This window comes from Leiobunum rupestre, chromosome 8, assembly GCF_980474605.1.
Source record: "Leiobunum rupestre chromosome 8, qqLeiRupe1.1.hap1, whole genome shotgun sequence".
NCBI lineage: Eukaryota > Metazoa > Arthropoda > Arachnida > Opiliones > Sclerosomatidae > Leiobunum > Leiobunum rupestre.
Window position 1 is genome coordinate 5168100 of NC_143391.1, and position 20928 is coordinate 5189027.

Consider the following 20928-nt stretch of genomic DNA (forward strand, 5'->3'; position numbering starts at 1 on the left):
CGAACATCCAAGTATATATTATTTATGAATATTTCAAATAATATTTTTTGAAAAGTAATTATGTCGCAAAAGCACGAGCCGAGTACGGCCATGACTGAAGGAGAGACTGCAGTCGGCTGGTAAACGTCGTGGTATTTTGTTTGTAGCACCAATTGTTTCAAGAAGCCATTCGCGAGAATCGGCTTATTTTAGTCCGGATTTTTTACTTTTATTTTATCAAAAAATACTATGTCGAGCTATATATTCTTTTACAGAACGAAAAAAACAACGATCTCGAGCTAATTAGTATAGAGTTATTAGTAAAAAGACACCATTAAAGGCACGTCATAATATGATAAGCTTATATTGACCACAATGACAATTCTCTCGCTTATTATAATCGGAATTTCGCAAAAGGTTCTAGCGTCGTAAGATTACCACGATGATAGGCTTACGATTACTCGAGATAACTGCAATGGTCTATTTTCTCGATTATTACAAATAATAATTGTTATAACGCGTTCTGGTTGTAAGTAACGTACGAACTTACGTTGGGCGGGTACCGATAAATTAATTATTGGCAAATACCTATTCGTGAATTACACCAACCAACAATATTTTAAGACACATTTTTATTTTTAAATTTTGACTATATTTTGATCTGGTTCAGCGTGCTGTGGGATGTTAGTGCGTACGTAAAATACTGTAGACCGGCTAACTGTAGTGGTGACAATTTCGGCAATCTAAATATTTTACGATTGACTATAAAAGAAAAACTTTGTACATCTATAATTTTTTCATCAACTTAATTTTTTACCAATTAAATTAAGATTCGAAGCGAACGAAATGAAAAATATTGATCAATGGGGTAAAGCAATTATTTCGGATCCGAGTATTTCGACAGTCTCTTTGTTATCTTAAGTTATTGCGAAGCAATTTGTCTTTTAGTAAATAAACACGTGGAAAAATGGTCCGTTTCGTTTTTACTTTTGGAGCTATCCGCTCCCCGCCTAGTCATCCGCGTGATTTCAAAATCTGGCACTTTCCAATTGAAGGTCATCGGTGATGGTGGGCCTATTGCCCTTTCCATTCTTCTTTTTCCTCTTGCGGCCGCAACGTCGGATGAAGATGCCCATCAGGACCACGAGTACGACCAGCAGGGCGGCGCCACCGCCGATGGTGACGTAGAAAGTGGGGAATTTCTCGCAGTGTTCTCGAGCTTCGTCGAAGCCGGAAGGGCAGTGCACCGTCCCGTCGCACCACAGCTCCGGCGAAATGCAAGCACTCAGTTCCGGACACTCGTGCAAGCAGTTGACGTTGCGCAACATTTTTCCCGATTGCGTCCTCAAGAAGGGTTTGGTCACTTCCAGCCACTTGACCGCGAAGAGGCCCGGCCGTTGGGCGATGGCCTCGACGAAGAGTTTATCGTCGACGCCCGAGGTACCTTTGACGGAGGTGTCGTTGTACCAGGAGACGGAGAAGATGTCGAATTTCTGGGCCGATTGTCCTTCCTGGACGCAAACGGCGGAAATGGCCTGCAAGGGTCCCGAGGCGCCCGTGTACACGACGAAGCGATTGCCCGTGCTGCATTCGCTGTAGCTGTTCGAGCCGCGGAATTTCAGATATAGGTACTTGCCTTTGTTGGCTTCCAGCAACCAACGGCATCGCAGGGGGCCGTCTCCGGGTTGAACCGCGTGCGCCGGAGTCTGGAAAGTCAGCTCTCCCTCCGAACCGTTCCTCCTCTGGATTATGGTGTCGCACAAGGAGTGGTTGATGAACTCGAAGCGGGCCTCGAACCAGAAATGGTGGAAATCTTCAATGGCGCTCATGTAGGAAGCCGAGAACTGCAAGACGACGTTGGAAGAGACGGATTCGAAGAATGCCGTTGAGCCACCGTCGGCGTCTTCGAAACTGGAATTGCACAAGCAACCGATCGAAGTGCTGAAGTTGCTCCAGTGTTCGGTGGCCTGCAGAGTGGCCGACTTCCCGTTCTTGGACTTGAAGTGGCAACGGTTCCTGCTAGTGACGTCGTCGAAGAAGTGGCGGCACGACGGCGAGATAAGTCTGAAGCGAGTGATTTCCAGCTTAACTCGCTCTCCGGCCCGACCGACGAAGTGGTAAGCGCACGTCAAGTTCTCGCGACCACCCCGACCGTACAAAAATAAATTTCTCGGGCTCTTGAGTTCTCCTTCCGGGTGCGTCGAGCTGTGGAAGACTCGATCGCAGCCTTTGGATTCTTGCGGCCCAACGGGAATCCCGTCCAAACGCGTGTCCACGAACTCGTACCTGGCCACGAAGTTACTTTGTCGCGTCGGCAATTCTTGCGTTTTGAAATAGGTTTGCCGAATGACCATGTCAGATCCCGCCGAAAGGTAGCTCTCGGTTCCGACTTGGCAAGGCTTGGCCCTGGGTACGAAGCCGTCCGTGTCGGCAGCGCGGGCGCATATCTTGGGGGACTGTTTCTCGCAAAACGAGTAAGCGAACTCGTCGCTCAAATTAGCTCCTTGGCTACTACCGCCGGATTGGATACTGCCGGAAGACGGCGCCCGAAGTTGTTGTTGGTAAGGGTTCAATTGCTGGTTGAAGATGAAGGACGACGATTGGGAGGCTCGCGGGGTATCGTCTATTTCTAAACGGCTGACGTCGCACTTTTCAATGTTCGACCACAGATGGCGGTCCTCGACGAAGTACGAGAGGAAGTACACCCAAACGCGATCGTAGGCGTCGCGTCCTCTCAGCGTGTAGACGCAAGTCGTGTTGGGAGGGACCGTGTGGGTGGGGCTATGAATGATTCCGTCCCGTTTCAGGTTTCCGTCCAGCACGAATTCGCAACGTCCCCGCTCCATTCGCAACTCGGAGCTTTCGACGAAACGGACCCCCACGTCGATTTCTACTCGCGAGTTATGTATGAACTGAAAGGGGGCGCTATAAAGTTCGACCAAAACCTCCGGTCCGGAAGTGACGATGGCCGGTAAGGGTCCCGACCCGCAAAAGGACACCAAAAGGGGGCTGGCCGTCGTGTTACCGTCGTAGACGCGCACGGTGTCGCCTTGGCAATCCGAGGTCAAAATACGATGCGACAAAGTCCCGGACGTAGTCCTTCCGGTAAAAATGGAAACTTTGTATTCGTTCGTCTGTTGCAGGATGACCTGCGCCTTTTTTCCGCGCGGCACCGACTCTTGTTTCACGTGAAACCGGCACGTGATATTCCGCAAGTAAAAACCGGGGAAATTGGGCGAGCGTATTTTGCAGCGTTTCCGATCGCAATCCACCATCACTCGGTCGCAATAAGTGTGGGTCAGTCTCGTCCCGTAATGCTCGACCGGGATATCAACGTCGTCCGAGGACTCCGCTTCGCCGTTCGGGTCGGAGCGAGCCGGGATGACCGGCCGACGAATGAACTTGTAAGTCAAGTAGAGGCTGAACGAGTAGGTGAGTATTGAGGCCCGGCTGGGGATGACGACGACCAAGGTGACGTTTCCGCTGTCCGAGTAGAAGGCGGCGCTGCGGCCGATCATTTCGCCGCAGAACTGTCCGAAATGGGGCTCCTGCCTGCGCTCGAACAAGTTGTGGTCGGACGGCGGACCACCCATGGCCGAAATCAACTGGGTCAATCCTCGGGTCTGTTGACTGCGGAGAGAATCCGTCGGGCCCGCCGATTCGGCCAACTGAAGATGGCCCTTCTGACACACCATCGTCTGATTTCTGCAATTTAGAGAATGAGATAAAATCAAAGAATGTCGAAGTAAAACTTGCCCTCGAAACAGTTCCGCCGGCCACGAATTTTTTTTTATTTCTTTCCCTATCCGAATCATCCCCCTTACTCGGGTATTCCATTATTATAGAAGTAAAATACTGGTCTTTGGTAGTATAGCTCTCAGTTTGGCCGGTGGCGGCGTAGGAATCGAGATGCGCTGGCGTTGCCCGAATAAATGATGGAAGGGGGTCGATTTCCCGAATGAAGTCAGTCCGTGTCGTCGGAGCGTGCCCGCTTTAAATTGCAACGGCCCCAAAAATCTGCGGAAATTTTCAAAGCTGCAGCCAGAGATGAAGAAAGAGTTCGGGAATTGGTGAGAGAAAAAAAGGGTGGGAATTTAATCCCGCTATTTCTCTCTCTCGCGGCTAGCCACCCTCATCCGCGACCTTTTATCCCGAAAAGGGTTTCTCCAACTTACGCTCTTCTCGGGCCATCTCTCGGGGGGGAAAGTTTCGCTTTCCACAGAGTTATTTCTTACACCCGCAAAACTACAGGCTCCACGCTGCCACCAACTTTTTCCTCCGGACTTTATATATTTCCCCCCTCTCCCCCGTCTCTTTGTTTCGTTTTCTTCTTTATCCGTTGGCGGGTTCGTCTTCTCCTTCATTCCATTCGGTGACGGAAAGAGAGCGGATGAGGATGGAGGGGGGAGCGGAGACGCGAAAAAGGAGAGGAAAGGGCCCCCTGAACCACGCTCCAACAACTTCGTACGAGGCCGAGCCGCGTGTTGCTCGACGACGACGAGGGGGAGGGCGGAAGGAGGGGAGAGAAGCTTAGCCGAATCTTGGAAAACTATCTTAAAAGGAAGGAAAAATCCTCTCGCAGCTTTCTCGCAAATCTCCCTGGGCTGCAGTGGCCCTCGAGAAGGAAGCCGCGTCGTTTAGGCCACCTTTTCACTTTTGGGCGCCCTCTTCGGCTACTTTTTTCCTTATTTTACTAGCTAATATTCTCGGTTCGTGGAGGAAGTCATGGCGACGACGGGAGAAGTTTGTAGACTTGTAACGTCACGTTAATAAGAACTCTTAATACGTCTGAGGGAAAGCGTATCATATATATCTTACGACAAAAATTTCAATATCGGTATAGTACTAGGTGGTTTCTTTTCGCTTGTTCCGGGATTTCGGAGTAGGTTAAGAAGAGTAAGGCTATGACGTCATTTTACTCCTATTCTGTGGTGGCGAATAGTTCGAGTCGGAGTAAAAACTTTTTTCCAAAATGGCTGCCTGTGGCCTTTTTAGCAGATAAATTCTGGCTAGCAGACGACAAAATCCAATTTACTCCTTTACACCAGGAGTAAAAAGAGAAGCCCTAATACTCCGGAACAAGCGAATATTTAATGGGGTGGAGTAATTATCATCCAAGGAACAGGCGAATAAAACGTTTTAGGGTAAAAAGAGTACACTTTTAGTCCGAGAACCACCTACTAACGTTTTTGGAGCGCTTAAACTCGTGGTTCCTTCGCATACACCCTCTTATTTTTTGTAAATACGTTTCTAGAGAAAACACTAAAACATTACAATCTGAAAAATATTATTTTTAAATAACTATATATCCATACGCAATTTCTTTTCAACATTTTAGATCGTTAAATTTTAATCCGTGATGCGATGACTTTCATTTTTGCATCCCAGATATTAATTTTATTGCTTGTAGCTCCAGACGTGTTAAGAGGAATATCAGTTCCCAAACTCTTCCACTCTTGGCACGATGATTATTTTTTTAGTAACTATATGCGAATATGAATAGATTTCTGAGACGTGGCAAATCGCTGGATTCGGCAGATTTTAAGGCTTGATAAAAGATTTGGCCTCGTTTGAAATATTTTGGGAACGTCAATTCAGCGTTTCTAAGATCGATACCGAATTATGCGAATATTGTCAGCGAGGTCTTTGTCTTACGTCAGTGTTTTCGTATCAACGGCTCCATTGTTTGCGAAACACTCTTAGACCTAGTAGCAACAAACACAGCACCCCACGCAAGGAGAACGCAATCCGTCAAAAGTTGCGCATTTTCTGGCGTACAATTTTTATTGGTTAGACGTTTTAGCGCCTGCTGCCGTCGGAAGGGGAAAATTCGGAAATTGACTTCCCCCTTTCCGTAAAACGTTCAGCGTAAAGGCTCGTCCAATGAAATTTGTACGCAACACTGCGTTAGCGTGTTTAAAGGTTAGCCGCGTTCTCCTTGCGTTTGTTGCTCCTAGCTTACACACACACCTTTACGAAAATATTTATCGGATAATATTTCGTGAAATTTCATATTCAGATTAGCTCGGCAACCCTGTCCACTTTATCGCTCGCCTACAGAGTACTGAGAGTCTATTCACCTCCTATTTTGGTCAAAAATAAGGTCTTGTCGGATTGGGGTATATTTCCCCAGAGATACTGTAAACCTAATATTCCGCTTTTGTTTCTGTGACTCTCGCCCCGGGAGTCTGCCTGCCAGACAGATTCGGCTATATTTTTACGAGCCAAACTCCGGGGCGTCGAAAACAAACTTTACACAACACGCACGCCACCCAGTCGCGTCCTTTCTTACAGAAGCCGAAGCCACTGAGAAAGTTCCACCCGCAAACAACTCTCTCTGTGTCTATCTCCGGAGGGTGCATCAAGTCGACCGATTCATTTTTATTTCAGTTTGATGGTAGCCGGTCGAAGATAGCGACTGGGAAGTAAATAGGCTATATATATTTCGTGCCAGTCAGAAGAAAAAATTCTTTAACCCCTCCGAACCATATACATATCGGATTTCCGACTATATCATGGAGTCAATATTTGATCAGTACAGAGTAAACGATCATTTCACGTAGAGCCATATTTATTTGCTTAAGGGGATTTCAATTTTCTTTTCCCGTTTTACGCCTTTTGGTTAATAGCGAAAGGTACCGGTACAGACTGACGCTAATAGGTGGGGGGGGGGCAAAGGGGGGGGGGAGACACTCGGAAGGTTGTTGTTTAACACGAACAAGAATTCTTCCGTTTCGTGCTCACGCTCTTCCGCGCTGAGAAGGCAAAAGTTTTGTTCGCCAGGTGCCGGATTTCCTTTTCCGCTTTCAGAATACGCTCCCTTTTCTTCTTCAACTGAGTTGGCTGCTTCGAAGTACTCGCGAATGGTACAGTTGCTGGCAAAAAGTACTAGACAGCGAAAACGAAATTCATTTTTAGATCGTAGTCTTAGATATCTTCTTTACACGTAGGTCTCATTGAGTGCATTGCGATATAGCTAACTTCCAACTTATTAGAAGGGCTACTGAGAATGGGCTCGGGCCCCGGTAAAACAGTTATTTCGGGGCTCCAAAAGATGCGTTATTACTGGAGATAACTTTACTTTTAGAGAGGGGTCAGACATTGCAACTATTGCGTTGGGGATTTTGAATCTCAGAGTGATTTCAGAAATCAGAAACTGATTTTGTGATTTCAAAGTACGATTTTCGCATTAATTTTTGGTTTCTTAGACTGATTTTGATATTTTGGAACTGATTTTCGCCCAGATTTCAGGATTTTCAAGTTGATTTCAAGATTTTCAAGTTGATTTCAAGATTTCTAAAATCATAAATCGCCAGAGCTAGTGTACGGGATTTTTGACGAATGTCGAACCCCTCGACATTTACGCAATAGGCTGAGTATCCTCAAGCATAATGCAGTGACGTAGCTAGGGGTGTGGCGGGGGCAGCCGCCCCGGGTGCCATCCGTTTGGGGGGACACCCAACCGTGAAAAAAAAACTTACACAAACCATGGACAGTAAATTAAGGGGACAGGTTTACGATACCCTTCCACAGTGCATTTTATTCCTCCCCGCGTATCAATCAGCTCGAGAGACTCCGAGGGAGTCTTGCAAGGTCGTTTGTACCACGTGATCTTAAAATTTCAAAATGGCAATCTAACGCGGTTGATATTGTTACGTAATTTTTTGCGCTTTATATTTTAGTATATTTAATTTTGGTTTTTTAAATCAATAAAAACTATCAACTGATATTTAGTATATCATATTTAATCTATAAAAACGTGAAAAAATACCTTTTGGCGTAAAAATGTACTTCGTGTTTATCTTTTTTCTTTTTTCGAATAGTATCGTCCACTCTTAGCGATACTTGTTTTTTTTTTCAAATAACCTTGGACGACTCCCTTAGTGTGATTGGTTTACGGGGGCTAAAAACCAGGCTTTTTACCGATCCTCTAAAATCTACTATCCATGCACAAACTAGAGACTAGTAAGTAGCACACCATGATATCCACCTTGGATGTCACCGATGCTAGCTACGCCACTGGCTTAATGGCCAGGAAATTGCCAGAAGGTAAGGTGTGATCAAGACAAGGCTAGAGAAAAGTCAAGGTGCGGGTCCTAATAAAACTCAAGCCTAGGAGATAAAATTGTAGTTGAGTTCAAACCCGGGCACCGCCCCTTTTGTCTGGCCTTCAAATAAAACTAATACAAACCGATAGATCAGACACATTACACCCAGATGTGACATTCAGAACGAGACAACGAGATACATTCAAATTTCTCTGAATATCATCGAAGGGATCTTAAAGACTTGGAAGCTAAACAGATATCGAAGCGCCGCGAAACACGCCTCGAACTTTGAGGCATGGAAAGCGTCGAATATATGACATCAGGAAACTATATATACACTTGGAATGTTCATCCATTGGCATAGTGCCTGCGTGAATGCGCCTGGAGAAACGGGCGGGGCTTAAACTACCGGTCTGCCTTAGATCTAGGAGCAACAAACACAACACTCCACACAAGGAGAACGCAACCCGTCAAAAGTCGTGCATTTTATCGGGTACATTTTTCAATGGTTAGACGCTTTAGCACCTGCTGCCGTCGGGAGGGGAAAATTCCGAAATTGTCTTCCCCCTACCGGTAAAACGTTCACCGTAATGGTTTGTCCAATGAAATTTGTACACAACACCGCGTTAGCGTGTTTAAAGGCTAGCCGCGTTATCCTCGCGTTTGTTTCTCCTAGCTTAAACATTGCGAGTGTATAAGTATATAATTTCCCTGTGATTAATAGGAGCGTATTGAACTAAAACGATTAGAAAATAGTGGCACTCAATGTGACCTAAATGATGCGAAGAAATAATCAAAAAGCGTAGTTTTAATCAATAAGCGATCCGAAAGTGAATTTTTTAGCAGCGACCTTCTAGTCTATTGGCGGAGCGAGCCCAAACGAGGGATCCGTTCTTAAATGATTCATTGCCGGCTTCTTTTCATTAAGGTAATGGCTTACATCGCCATTGTTTCGGGGCTCCGCTCTCTCTCCGCGGCAGCGGGCGGAGAATTTCCTATTCATTTCTCAGCGGCGCCCTCGAGTTGCTTCCCAGCGTTCACCCGATACTGGCTGGGAAGTTAACCGAAGGGTACGAAGCTCCGCTAATGTTTAGGCTCGTTCTCGGCTTTGACTAAACCATCTCGTAACAGCCGAGATGGCGCGCGGAGAGAGACGCTTCGCATCGCGTGAGATCCGCTTTATTCCCCAGTTATGAATTGGACCAAGTTGGGCCTTCCCTCCTAAATACTCCCGCTCTGTTCCTTGATTCTCGAAGTTGAGCTTTCGGAACATCGGGCGAGGATGCGCGGGGAAGCGAGGCATCGATCCGAGCGCGTCCGCGTAACGGGCTGAGAAGCTCGAGAGTTTTCGCTTTCTCCGTTTAAACTCGTCCCGTTGTTGGCTCGTAACCGCCGCTACGAAATCGCGCCTCTTTTCCTTCCATTATTTGTAGACGTTCTAAATTCTAATAGTTGTCTTTGGCCATTCCCAAAAACCGAAAAGTGCACTTCAAACGCTTCCGTATTTTAGTTATTTGAATGAGTTTATTGCCGTAGTTAAATCAGAGGCTAAGTAACCCGAGTTTAAACGCGAACGGCTAGAATGTCAACAACGTTTCGACGAAATAGACCGTTAAAATTCAGAGAACTTCTCGGCAAGTTAAGAAAACATGTTGGAGTGTAGACGTAGCTTTTTTCCGTACAGACTGTTTACCATTCACGTTTTATAGAGTGGTACTTAATTTATCTATTATTGGCAAGGGAGAACGTCAACTGCTATTGAAAATTGTAAATACATTTTAATACGTTGTATATGAGCTGGTACCTTTTTTGTAAAGCAGGGTTCACGAAGACGAATTAAGCTTTTGGTTACATGTACGAAGATGCATAAATTGGAGTCTTCTAAAACGTTCACCATCGTTCTTCGCAAATGTAATTGTGTCGGTATTACCAAAAAACGCAGTGTTTTTAGGGAATGTTTGATCTGCGATTTCAATTTCATCTCATAGACTAGACACCCCAACAGCTTCGCGGATAGTTTAAAATTTACCAACTTTTTTAATTAACCAAAACTTTTAACGCTTTCATTCGCCATAAACTTTTTAAACGCCTACTAATTTATTATTAACGTCTGGTTTTTTATCGCCAAAATATTCCACTTTTTGTAGCTTAAAAATGATTGACTACCCGGTTCGTTCATTTTTTTTTTAAAACTTGGTCGTTTATTTTTCCTTATAAGCGTGAAATTATATTTTCTTCCTATTCTCAAAAGAGTCGAAACTCATTAGTCGTCGTCTCGAAAATGATCGTTTATTTTTCGCGATACACTTTAAAAGTTGAAAATAGTCTCATTTTGCTCTTTCCAATGTAGACGGAATTTTTCCCCGGGGAGAAATTCGCCAACTCTTCTTTTAAAAAGAAGTAACGAACTATAGTGTCTACAGCTTCCCATTTCCTAATTGATGCGGTTGGGAATAAGGAGGATCGGCCAGCCCCTCTTTTACACCCTATAGCGCCCTCTCTGGTCGGATGCGCTCATTAAATTATTAAATACCCCCTATTCTCTCCTCCCGTCTTGGCTCCCTTTTCATTCCGTCGGCGGCGTCGTGTTTTCTATTTTGGTCGACAGAGGGGGCTAGTAAACGCGAATTAATGAATCCAATAGTTCGTCCGGACCTCTCGTTCTCACTTTTCAGCGCGTGTCTCCTTCTCCTCCCCATCATTTTGCGCCGCGCGGATCCCTCTCCTAATTAAAATATGGTTTACATCGTTACCAGGGCGACGAACCGGCGATGCCTGCTTCTGGCTTCAACAGACTTTTCTCCTCCTTGTTATACCCTTCATTAGCATTTTATTCTCTATACGGTTAAACTTTGCGCGCAAAGCGGATCTCTCTCTCCTCGTCCCTATAGCGACCACTTAAACGATGCCACGCGCATTTTATAGTCCCAGAGTTTTAAAACTCGCTCCGAGCATCGATTTTACGCAATTTATGTCCTTTTCACTTGTTTGTCATTAGAGCGACAAGGCTAGTTCCCCATTCACGCCCCCCGAACTCATTATTTTACAATATTTAAGTTCGAAATGTTAGGATTAAGTTTGGCATTTAAAATCGATTCGATGATTCTAGGAGATAAACGTGCACTATAAAAGTAAATAGTCTTAAGAGTTTAAATAAGAAAACCTGCTTCATATTTAGTTTTAATTGTCGAATTAAAGTTTAAACATTTAATGAATGATCAATAACCCATTAAGGTGGAAATTTTAAACTGTCTTAAAACTTTAATATTTCACCATAATTTGATAACTTATTTTTGTTTCTGAATAAATATAGTTCTAATCAAACGTTAGGTTTAAATTGATAATTCAACCAAATATAAAACAAGGTATACAAGTCAAGTTGCTTTAAAAATTATACAGAGAATTTACACGGAAAACTTAGTTGAGGTCAGTATTATATCACAATTTGTAGGTTTCTTCAGTGGTTATTGAAAAGCGATTTAAATTTTTATAGATTAAATGGAAATTTCAGTCATATATAATAGGATTTGATAAATGGCTATCTCGACTTTGAAAATGGTCATCTTGACCTTCAAAATGGTGATATTGACTTTCGAAATCCTTAACCCGAAATATATTAAAATAATATAATAAATTAATGAAATTTAAATTAATTTAATAATAAATACGGTAGAGTGATGTTGACCTTAAGAATGGCGATCCTGACCTTTAAAATATGTATCTTTCAACTAAGGCAACCCAGGTTTACCGATAATTCGAAATTCAAACGCTACGGATATAAACGTATATTACGTGAGAACGTTTTGTAAGAATGGAACTTGTGTTTTTGTCACAGCCGATAAAACCCCATTGGGGGGTGTACTAATTTCATCGGGTATATAGGAAATAGACGAATCAAACTGCAATCTTTCTCGGCAAATGGGTCAGTGAGGACTCTATCCCCTCTAATACCTCCTATCCTTCTCGGTGGCCATCCCGGAGCCCTTATTATGGCCACCCATTTCTCCATCCACATTTCTTCCTCGAAATTACCTTAGCCTCGAGGAGAATATCGTCGGTACGTGCCCTTGTACGGGAAGGGCGCGCTTATGAGGGAAAGAGCGCTTATGAGGGAAACAGCTCCCGACCCTCTCTACAAGAACAATCCTGGTCCGTATGAAAGCTCCGAAGGACGCGAAACCGAAAAAGAAAAATAGATTTTTATAGTTTGGCGCTCTACCGCGGTACTCAGAGCGGCAGCTGCGTTAGACAGCTAAGCCTAAACTTCGCGTCCAAAACCATTACAATCGAGCCCACGAAGGAAATTGGGATAGAGGGGCCGAGAAGACGCGGGGCCACGAGCCAGCGGTGAGGATGCGAGTGGGTGAACGAGAGCGGCTGACGAAAAAATTTATTTCATGAATGGATATGGAGCGACTTAGGATTGCTCAGTCCGCTTTTCCCAAAGACTATATTTCCCTATTACTCGACTCCGAGGACTTCACGCTGGGAAGAAAATTAAACGTTTATTCGCCCCCCCCCCCCCCGGCTCTCCACCCATTTACGAAAACAGCCCTTTTTATCATTCTAAGAGAGAGGTGTACGCATCAAGCCCCCTCAGCTATACCAACGGAGGCCTGCACCGTACAATATTTCATTATTTAATAATAGGAAAGCTTTTGATAAATCGCTATTAAAATATTGGTACCCCCACCCCACGTGGCACCCGCTCGAATTCTGAGGAGTATATATATACTTTCAAATATTATTTTGTTTCGGCTGTTGTGAATTCGACTTATTAAAGCCAGGCGCTCACTGCTCTTCGTAACGTCTCCGTCCTACCTTTCACAGGCTTTTGATTCGTAACGGAGATAATGCCTCGCGGAAGGCAGGACTGATACGAAACGGAGAGCCAGTAGGCGCCTAGCCTTACGTGTGACCGAGGGGCGGCTCACTTCGACGATTAAAATTGCACCCTAAACTAAATTCGACTAAATCACTATTAAATCGAGTTAGTGATTAAGCCGATAAATCACGATTAAACTGATTAAAAGATTAGCTCGTGATTAAACAGATTAATTTTTGATTAAATCAAGATTAGAAACATTAAATCAATATTAAAAACATTAAATCAATATTAAAAGATAAAATCAATATTAAAAGATAAAATCAATATTAAAAGATAAAATCATTATTGAAAGATGAAATCATTTAAAAAAAATAAAATTGTGATTAAATGGGATTAAAAATTTAATCGCGATTAAGACGATTTGATACATTTAATCAGATTAAATCCGATTAAGTATCACACGTGACAAAGATCAAGGTTTGATTTAAATCTAGCAATAACGTATATGACAAATCTACATTTGTTTCAACTAAACCTCTTCAAAGTGACAACGCGAGATTGTTTGTTTATGTAAGTAATTGAAGATGCAGAATTATAAGGGGTTTTGAAATTAAAATTTCAAAAATATTAAAGTTTTATACGGTTTTGTTTATGCGACTGTGTTTAGCAATAGACAACATTAACATCCCATTAAAATATATCAGAGACATATTCGCAGTTTCTCTTGGCATCTCAACTTCAGGATCTTTTTAATATATAATCCTTTCATGGAACTTTATACTAATATTTATTTCAGTAAAGAAGAACACACGACGACAAAATCCGTGTTTGGACAGCGGTACCTAATGCAGATAACGTAAATAGCCTACGGCGCATCGTGTACCCGGCTTTACCTAAAATTATATTAAAGCACTGCCTAAATTTTCAATAGACGTATAAGATTCCAGCTTTGCTAACTGATTTTGAGGAAGCAAATTTATAGAAGTTTTCTGAAATACTATTACTTCTTTACGTTCAGATGGCACCACCGTCAGCGAAAGATAATTTAAAAAGAGAGAGCATTGAGTTGGGAATATTAATCTAGAGGTCCAATCAAAACGTCGGATTTCAGTATTTCGCGAAACAAGTTTTTAAAAATAAGAATACTGTCGTCTGCTCCCATCGGCGTCCCAAATGACGAGAAAACGTTATCATTCTACCCGTGGCGCCGTCTATCTCTCAATGGTTCGTTCAAATAAGACGCGTTTTCAAGCAAAAAGATTTTTTTCTTCAAAATAATGGATGGCGCCACGGGTCATATGATAACGTTTGCTCGTCATTTTAGAGCAGACGGCACATTCGTATTTTTCAAAAACTTGTTTCGCGGGGAGCAGATTTGATTGGACCAAAATAGGAGTCTTGTTTAAGAATGAAATAAGGATGCATTTGGATTACGTCTTATTTAACAAATAAATAAGTGGTTTTTGAATAACCCTTAACAAATTCATAATGGACTCAACAATTTCTTATTGGTATAAGTTAGCTCTAAATCGCATAAATTAGTTCAATCCTAGAAAACCAATTAATTTCAAGAAAATATTATTTGAATGTTCGCTCATATCAACGGCGCCCCATACATAATTTGGTATAAAATCCAATTTGTTTTAATTTTATAGGTAGGAATTCGAAACCAAAATATTAGTATTGCTCCTTTAGGTTTCTCGCCAAATAAGAAGATCAACGGCTTGTAATAGTTATTCTAAATGAGTATCTAATTTTGTAGGAGATAAAAGTTCTTTCCAGCTGTCAACACACACATTTATTGATTTAGAAAGATATTAAAATTTAATTACTGTTTAAATGAAGGCTAGATTTGCTGTCATTTTTGCAATTTCAATTGAGACTGAAATATGCATTATTTTTGCAGTTTGAATTGACACTAACAAATGCATTATTTTTTGCAGTTTAAGTTAAGACTACAATATGCATTATTTTTCCTGTCTAAGTTGAGACTAAGATATGCATTATTTTGCATAAAATTGAGAATTAAATTAATATAATATTTGCAGTTAGTAATAAGTTTAAATAAGCCTAGTAATAAACGCTTAAATTTAATCTTAAACAAGCCTTCTTTTTCATCTTAAACAAGACTAAATTTAGAGGAGGAATATCAGACTTAAATTAAACTGATATTAACCGTTATTAGGAGTCTTAAATAAGAATCTCCTAGAGCTGAAAGAAATTTAAAATAAGGATGTATGTGGCAGTTTCAAAGAAGTCTTCGACAAGTTTTATTTTTTGCTAACTTGTTTGAAACTTAAACAAAACAAAATATAGCAATCTTAAATAAGTCTCGATTTTCACTCCAAATAAGAATGGATTAACTGTGAAACCAGGATGTATTTGAGACTGTGGCAGATTAAAAGGAGTCTGTTTTAATACTAAAAAATACAACTTAAATTTTGGTTAGGGAAAGTATGTACGAATTACGTCTGACTTAAAGATGTATTTGGGACTGAGGCAGTTTTTTTTAAGACCAACAAATACAGATTAAATTTTGGTAAGGGACCCGACGTTTTGATTGGACCTCTAGATTAATATTCCCAACTCAATGGTTTATTGCGGGCCTCGTGGTCGTGTATTCCCACCTAACGAAAAGGGGGAAGGAAAAACGGCACAGGCACGCGCCTCAATCGCGTCGAAAGACGTCAATTTTAGGGAACCAATGAGATACCAGATTGATTTTTTTAAGTGGAAGGAGCTTAGTTTACGATCATGAGGAGTATTGGGAGCCACGATCAAATTCGGGACAACATAAGGTGGTTTCTGGTTCCGGGATTTCGGAGTAGGGTAAGAAGAGTAAGGCTATGACGTCATTTTACTCCGATTCTGTGCTGGCGAATAGCTCAAATCGAAATAAAAACGTTTTTCAAAAATGGCTGCCTGTGGCCTTTTCAGCAGATAAATTCTGTCTAGCAGACGACAAAATACGATTTTATCCCGTACACCTTATTTTCAGAAGATTTTAAAAAATAGCCCTAATACTCCGAGAACAGGCGAATAGTTTATGGGGCATATTAATTATCATCCCCGGAACAGGCGAATAAAAAGTTTTAGGTTACAAGAATACACTCCGAGAACAGGCGAATAGTTTAAAGGGCGCACTAATTACCATCCCCGAAACAGGCGAATAAGTCGTTTGCAGGTTAAAAAGAGTACACTTTTAGTCCGAGAACAGGCGAAAAGAAACCTATTAATATAGTAAACATCCTAAAGTATAAATAATTACATTCTCAATGGCATTTAAACCGACTGAAACTGGATTTTAAGATCTTGAGTGACCGTGCTTCTAAATAAGCGTAGTGATTTCCAGGATTCAATATATTCCCCCCGTTTTCGTAACCTTTCCGTGACGGTTAAGTTACGTAGATGCATTAACCACGTATCTTAAGTCAAGTTCATTATAATTCCACTAAGTATACCGTAGAGACGGCTAAGGGAAAAGACAACGTCTTTAACTTAGTCGTTAGTGACGATCGATACGTCGCAGACTTAACCTAACCCTTCGCTACGATCTTCGCTTTCAACTTAACACCCCGTCCGATCAATCGATAGAAGAGAGGAATCGATGAAATATTAACTGGTCTTTTGTCGCGACAATAGCGAAAACCTTATTGCGTCGGGATAATTGGTCCTTGCAATGCTTTAAACGGCCATCCATATATCGACGTCTACATTCGATACCCCCCCCCCCCCCTTGGTAGGAGGTTGTCGATAAAATGGAAGGCAAAATTGTTCAGTGGCATATAACGCCAGTTTTAAGTTTCCCGCGGCCAGGAGGTGGGGGGGGGGGGGGGGATGATCTGAATCGGAAACTTCAAAGGATCTTAGATTTCGAATAACCCTAATAGTAATATTCTCTCTCTCACTCTTCGGGTTTGTTTACCTTTATATTTTCGTCGTTTTAGGGGAATATATTGAATCGGGTCTCGTATGGGTTGGATTTGGTCGGGGGGGAGAGGGGTTTACCTTCCAACTTCGAGAGTGCCCGTTTGAAAAGAGAGAAACGTGAGCTCGACAATGTCGCCGTAGTCTCCACCAGCGGCCACGAAATTGATGTTACAGATGAATGGAGGGTAGCGTTGAAAGGGTTCCGTTAGGCGCAACGGGTATTTCTGGTTCACTTCTCCGTAAAGCGTCCGGTTACAATCTGCACGAGCCAAAGAAAAAAGAGAAATTGAACTTCAAACAAGGAATATTCTACTTTTAAATTAACGCAAAAATTCGGGGTTTGAGATCGAGTGGAAAAAATTCGCTTTCACTTCGACACTCGTTATTTTTTTATTCAGTTAACCAAACGTTATTACCGGTTGTCGCCATATATAGGTACAATTTGTGGCCGACACGAAAGTTGATATTAACAGATGTTTATAATAAAGTCTCTAACTTCATATTTTGTTAAAAATGTGTAATAACTTGTATTTAGATACTTTATCTCGAAGTGGTTTCATTATAAACTTCTGATATTAGTTGTAGCATAAGTATATAATAATATTCCATAAGTTTGTCACTTTGGGGAATATTTTACTGAGAGCTAGTAACGGAGTGACGTCATCACATAGCGAGACGCTGTCAGCAAGTGGACGTAAAACGGCAACGAAGCCCGTCTTGCGAATAGCTCTCAGTAAAACTTTTGCGTGTGAAGAATAGGAAGTGTCACACTTATGGTTGTAGTTATAATATAAAGGTCAGTGGATAACCAAACAGATGAATTTCCATCAACTTTCCGTAAAAATCTCTCGGGAAAAGGTTAGTTTTACTCTGGTCAGGATGGTATGAGTGTGTTGATGGACTTACTGGTGCATCCGAAGGGCTCGTCGGAGTTGTCTCCGCAATCGTCGGTGCCGTCGCAGAATCGACTGGAGCCGATGCAGTTGCCCCTGTCGCACAAGAATTCGGCCAGTCCGCATCCGTGGGAGGCGGTGTGTCCTGTCCCCTGAGAGATGGCGCTCAAGGGTGGCCCTTGCAGATGCCCCGGTTGTTGCTGCGAGCGGGATGGCGGTAGCCAGGCGGCCAGGGTGATGGCGAGAGAGGCGAGCAGAAGGTAGTCTCGGCCCCATCCCATCTTGCGACGACCCCTCGCTGGCGGTCGCGGAGTGCCGGGTTTCGGGGGCACCGGGTCAGAGGTCACATGCGAAAGAAGAGACCCTCGCCGTACAACGCTGGTCGGATTCGGCGGAATCGGGCTGGCTTACTGGGCTCTCCCTCTGCGGAGAGTGACGGTGCCTTTAGAAGATCAGTGGCGCGTGTCCGTCGTCCGATCAATAAGCTGGGATTGCGTCCCGGGTCGATTCCTCCTCCGGCTCCGATCGAGAAGAGTCGAGTAATTGTTTCTGCTCCACTCGTTCAACTCCATTCGAAATGGAATCTGCAAATTTTTCCACCTCAGATTAATCGATCTCTTTAATAGTCATTAGGCCCCACTCCCCCCCGAACATTCCACTTTCTGTTTGTTGGTTAGAAACTAAACAAATCGATACCCTTCTTAAACGCCCTTCTATGGTCAGAAACACCGCCACCGTTATAGTGTCGGCACCATAAAATTCTATTAGGCCTAATGGGAATTTTTGGCGTCAACACACGCCGTTGTGGCGTTTTGGCCCAAGTGAAAACCAATCTTAAAGCGGGTTTTCACTTGGTCAGAAACGGCGCCATGGTTAGTGTCGACGCCACAAAAGTTATATTAGGCCTAACGGGAATTTTTTGCGTCAACACTTGTATAGTCGTGGCGTTTTTTTCCTAGTGAAAACTCAAGCAATCTTTAAGCGGGGTTTCACTTGGTCAGAAACGCCGCCATGGTTAGTGTCGACGCCACAAAAGTTATATTAGGCCTAACGGGAATTTTTTGCGTCAACACTTGTATAGTCGTGGCGTTTTTTTCCTAGTGAAAACTCAAGCAATCTTTAAGCGGGGTTTCACTTGGTCAGAAACGCCGCCATGGTTAGTGTCGACGCCACAAAATCATATTAGGCCTAACGGGAATTTTTTGCGTCAACACTTGTCGTCGTGTCGTTTTTTTCCCAATTGAAAACCAAACCAATCTTAAAGTGGGGTTTCACTTGGTCAGAAACGCCGCCACGGTTAGTGCAATAAAATTCTATTAGGCCTAACGGGAATTTTTTGCGTCGACACTCACGTCCTGTTTTTTCTCAATGATACCGCAACGTTTACAACGCGACTTGTTTGAGTTTTCTATTGAAAATCAACCTTAAAGATCTTTGTAAGTCTCGTTATACAATAATTCGCTCTAACTAACGAAGTAGAGAAGAACCACCTTGGTCCCTTTTTTTTTTTCAATTTTGACGTTGGCCATCAGACTTTGTAGCCTGTCATGGTTACCAGGGAGATAAGTATATAAGAAGGCGATATCGTACGTTAACAGCCCACCCTCTTTTATTCGGTCAACGCAAACTTTATCTAATCCAATTCCTTACGACCTCGTGTCGGGTAACCGAAGGTCGGTGGCAGCTTGTTGAAAGCTTTTTGCTGAGGCTGGTTTTTGAAAAAAAAATGAACTGTTTTAGGAAAAGGGATTTTGCCGAATTATTCTTAAAGGGGCGGAGAGAGGGAGCGAAAGGTGGAAGGCGTCGGGTTTTAGGAGGGGTTAACCCTAAAAAAGGACACGTGATGATGGATGTAGAGTGTCCTGGCAACAAAGGGGTTTCCACGTGATTTATGCCTTTGGCCAACAGCGGACTCCCTTTTCTCGCCGCCGCCTCCGGATGAAAGAAAACGTGCACCGCGGAGACGGGAAAAATCCGCTCGAGCAGATTTTTTTGGTGGCATCTCTTGTCATCATCGCCGGAGGAAATATTTCATGGATGTCTTTTCTTTGGCCGCCGACGACCTAAATGCTAGACAAGCAACCATTGAAATCCCAACCAACCCCTTTTGCCTCTCGTAAATACGGCCACGATAAATTCTCTACAACTCCAAAGTATTTCGTACATATTTTAAAAGGCTATTCCACTTTCTGCCAGCGGTTTAACCAGTTTATTTCGAGCAAATATTTTTGTTACTTTTACATTCAGCGTATAGCGTTACGTTTTAAAAATACTAAAGGTAATTTAAGGTGTAAATTAAATACTATCCTAAGCCTATCATAAGGTCCCCATAAGCAAAGTTCTAGGCAAATTTTTGACGATCACATACCCGTTATTAAGAGGTAGGTATTCATAATCTGCACCTCCTAGTGGCATTTCCCCAAATTAATTTCGCGCGTTGCATGATGAATGCGCAGAAGGCGTGCGCGAACGTTTTTAAACTTAGAACCACGCGGGAGTAATACCCGCCGCGAGCCCTTAGCACCGTAGCCAAGACTTATTCGCAATAGTTGATTTTATCAAATAAAAAGTGGTCTAGCTCAACTTGATAAAATTAATACAAATAAAGGTAATTTAAGGTGTAAATTAAATACGATTGATACAACAATATCAGACCTTGTTGGCACGGTTGAGGACGCGGTAATTACCACTGGTGTCCATTACATAGAACCAAGTGTGGTACGCGATACATTATCGTTATTAATTTAGCGGGGCTTTTATCCTAATTTGACTGAAACTAAAAACGAAAATCTTCGGGAAGGGAGTTGGGTACGAGAAAATCTGTAGTTTTCTTTTGAAAATAAAAAGATGGTGTAAAGTGTGGAGAGGAAAGAAGAACCGGACGAGAAAGGCGCCAAACTAGGAACACAAAAGGCGAAAAAAGACAGAAGTATAAAATGTAAAAGGTGGCCCGAACTCGAGAAAAAAGCAGAAAGAGAAAAATAGGACTAGGCCTAATGATGCCAAACGGAAACGAACCGAGAGAAAAAGTTGACCAAAAAGCGGGTCATTAGGAGTAGTACTAACCCTAAGCCCTCCTCTCCTTGGCCCCGCTCTACACTCGACGAGGAACCCACCAGAATGTACTCGCGGAAGCTGAACGTTTCGGGTGGGTACCATTTGCCGATGGAACGACGTATTGTACCAAAATCATTCGGTTTCGGATTCCGGGTCCGACGGAGAACCAAATTGCCTCGAAAGATTCTGCCCG

The 20928-nt window shown here is 42.9% G+C and overlaps 1 protein-coding gene across 1 annotated transcript in view; it reads right to left on the reverse strand.

Moving 5' to 3' along the window:
- Window positions 1-341: 341 nt before the first annotated feature.
- LOC149932190 (uncharacterized) overlaps window positions 342-20928 on the reverse strand; it is a 90055-nt gene continuing 69468 nt past the window's right edge. The window contains exons 2-4 of the mRNA XM_090156368.1: window positions 17692-18262; window positions 16864-17044; window positions 342-3684 (exon numbers count right to left, since the gene is read on the reverse strand). Coding sequence (XP_090012494.1) covers window positions 1008-3684; window positions 16864-17044; window positions 17692-17959 — 3126 coding nt within the window. The 5' untranslated portion in view covers window positions 17960-18262 and the 3' untranslated portion in view covers window positions 342-1007. The remainder of the gene's footprint in view (window positions 3685-16863; window positions 17045-17691; window positions 18263-20928) is intronic.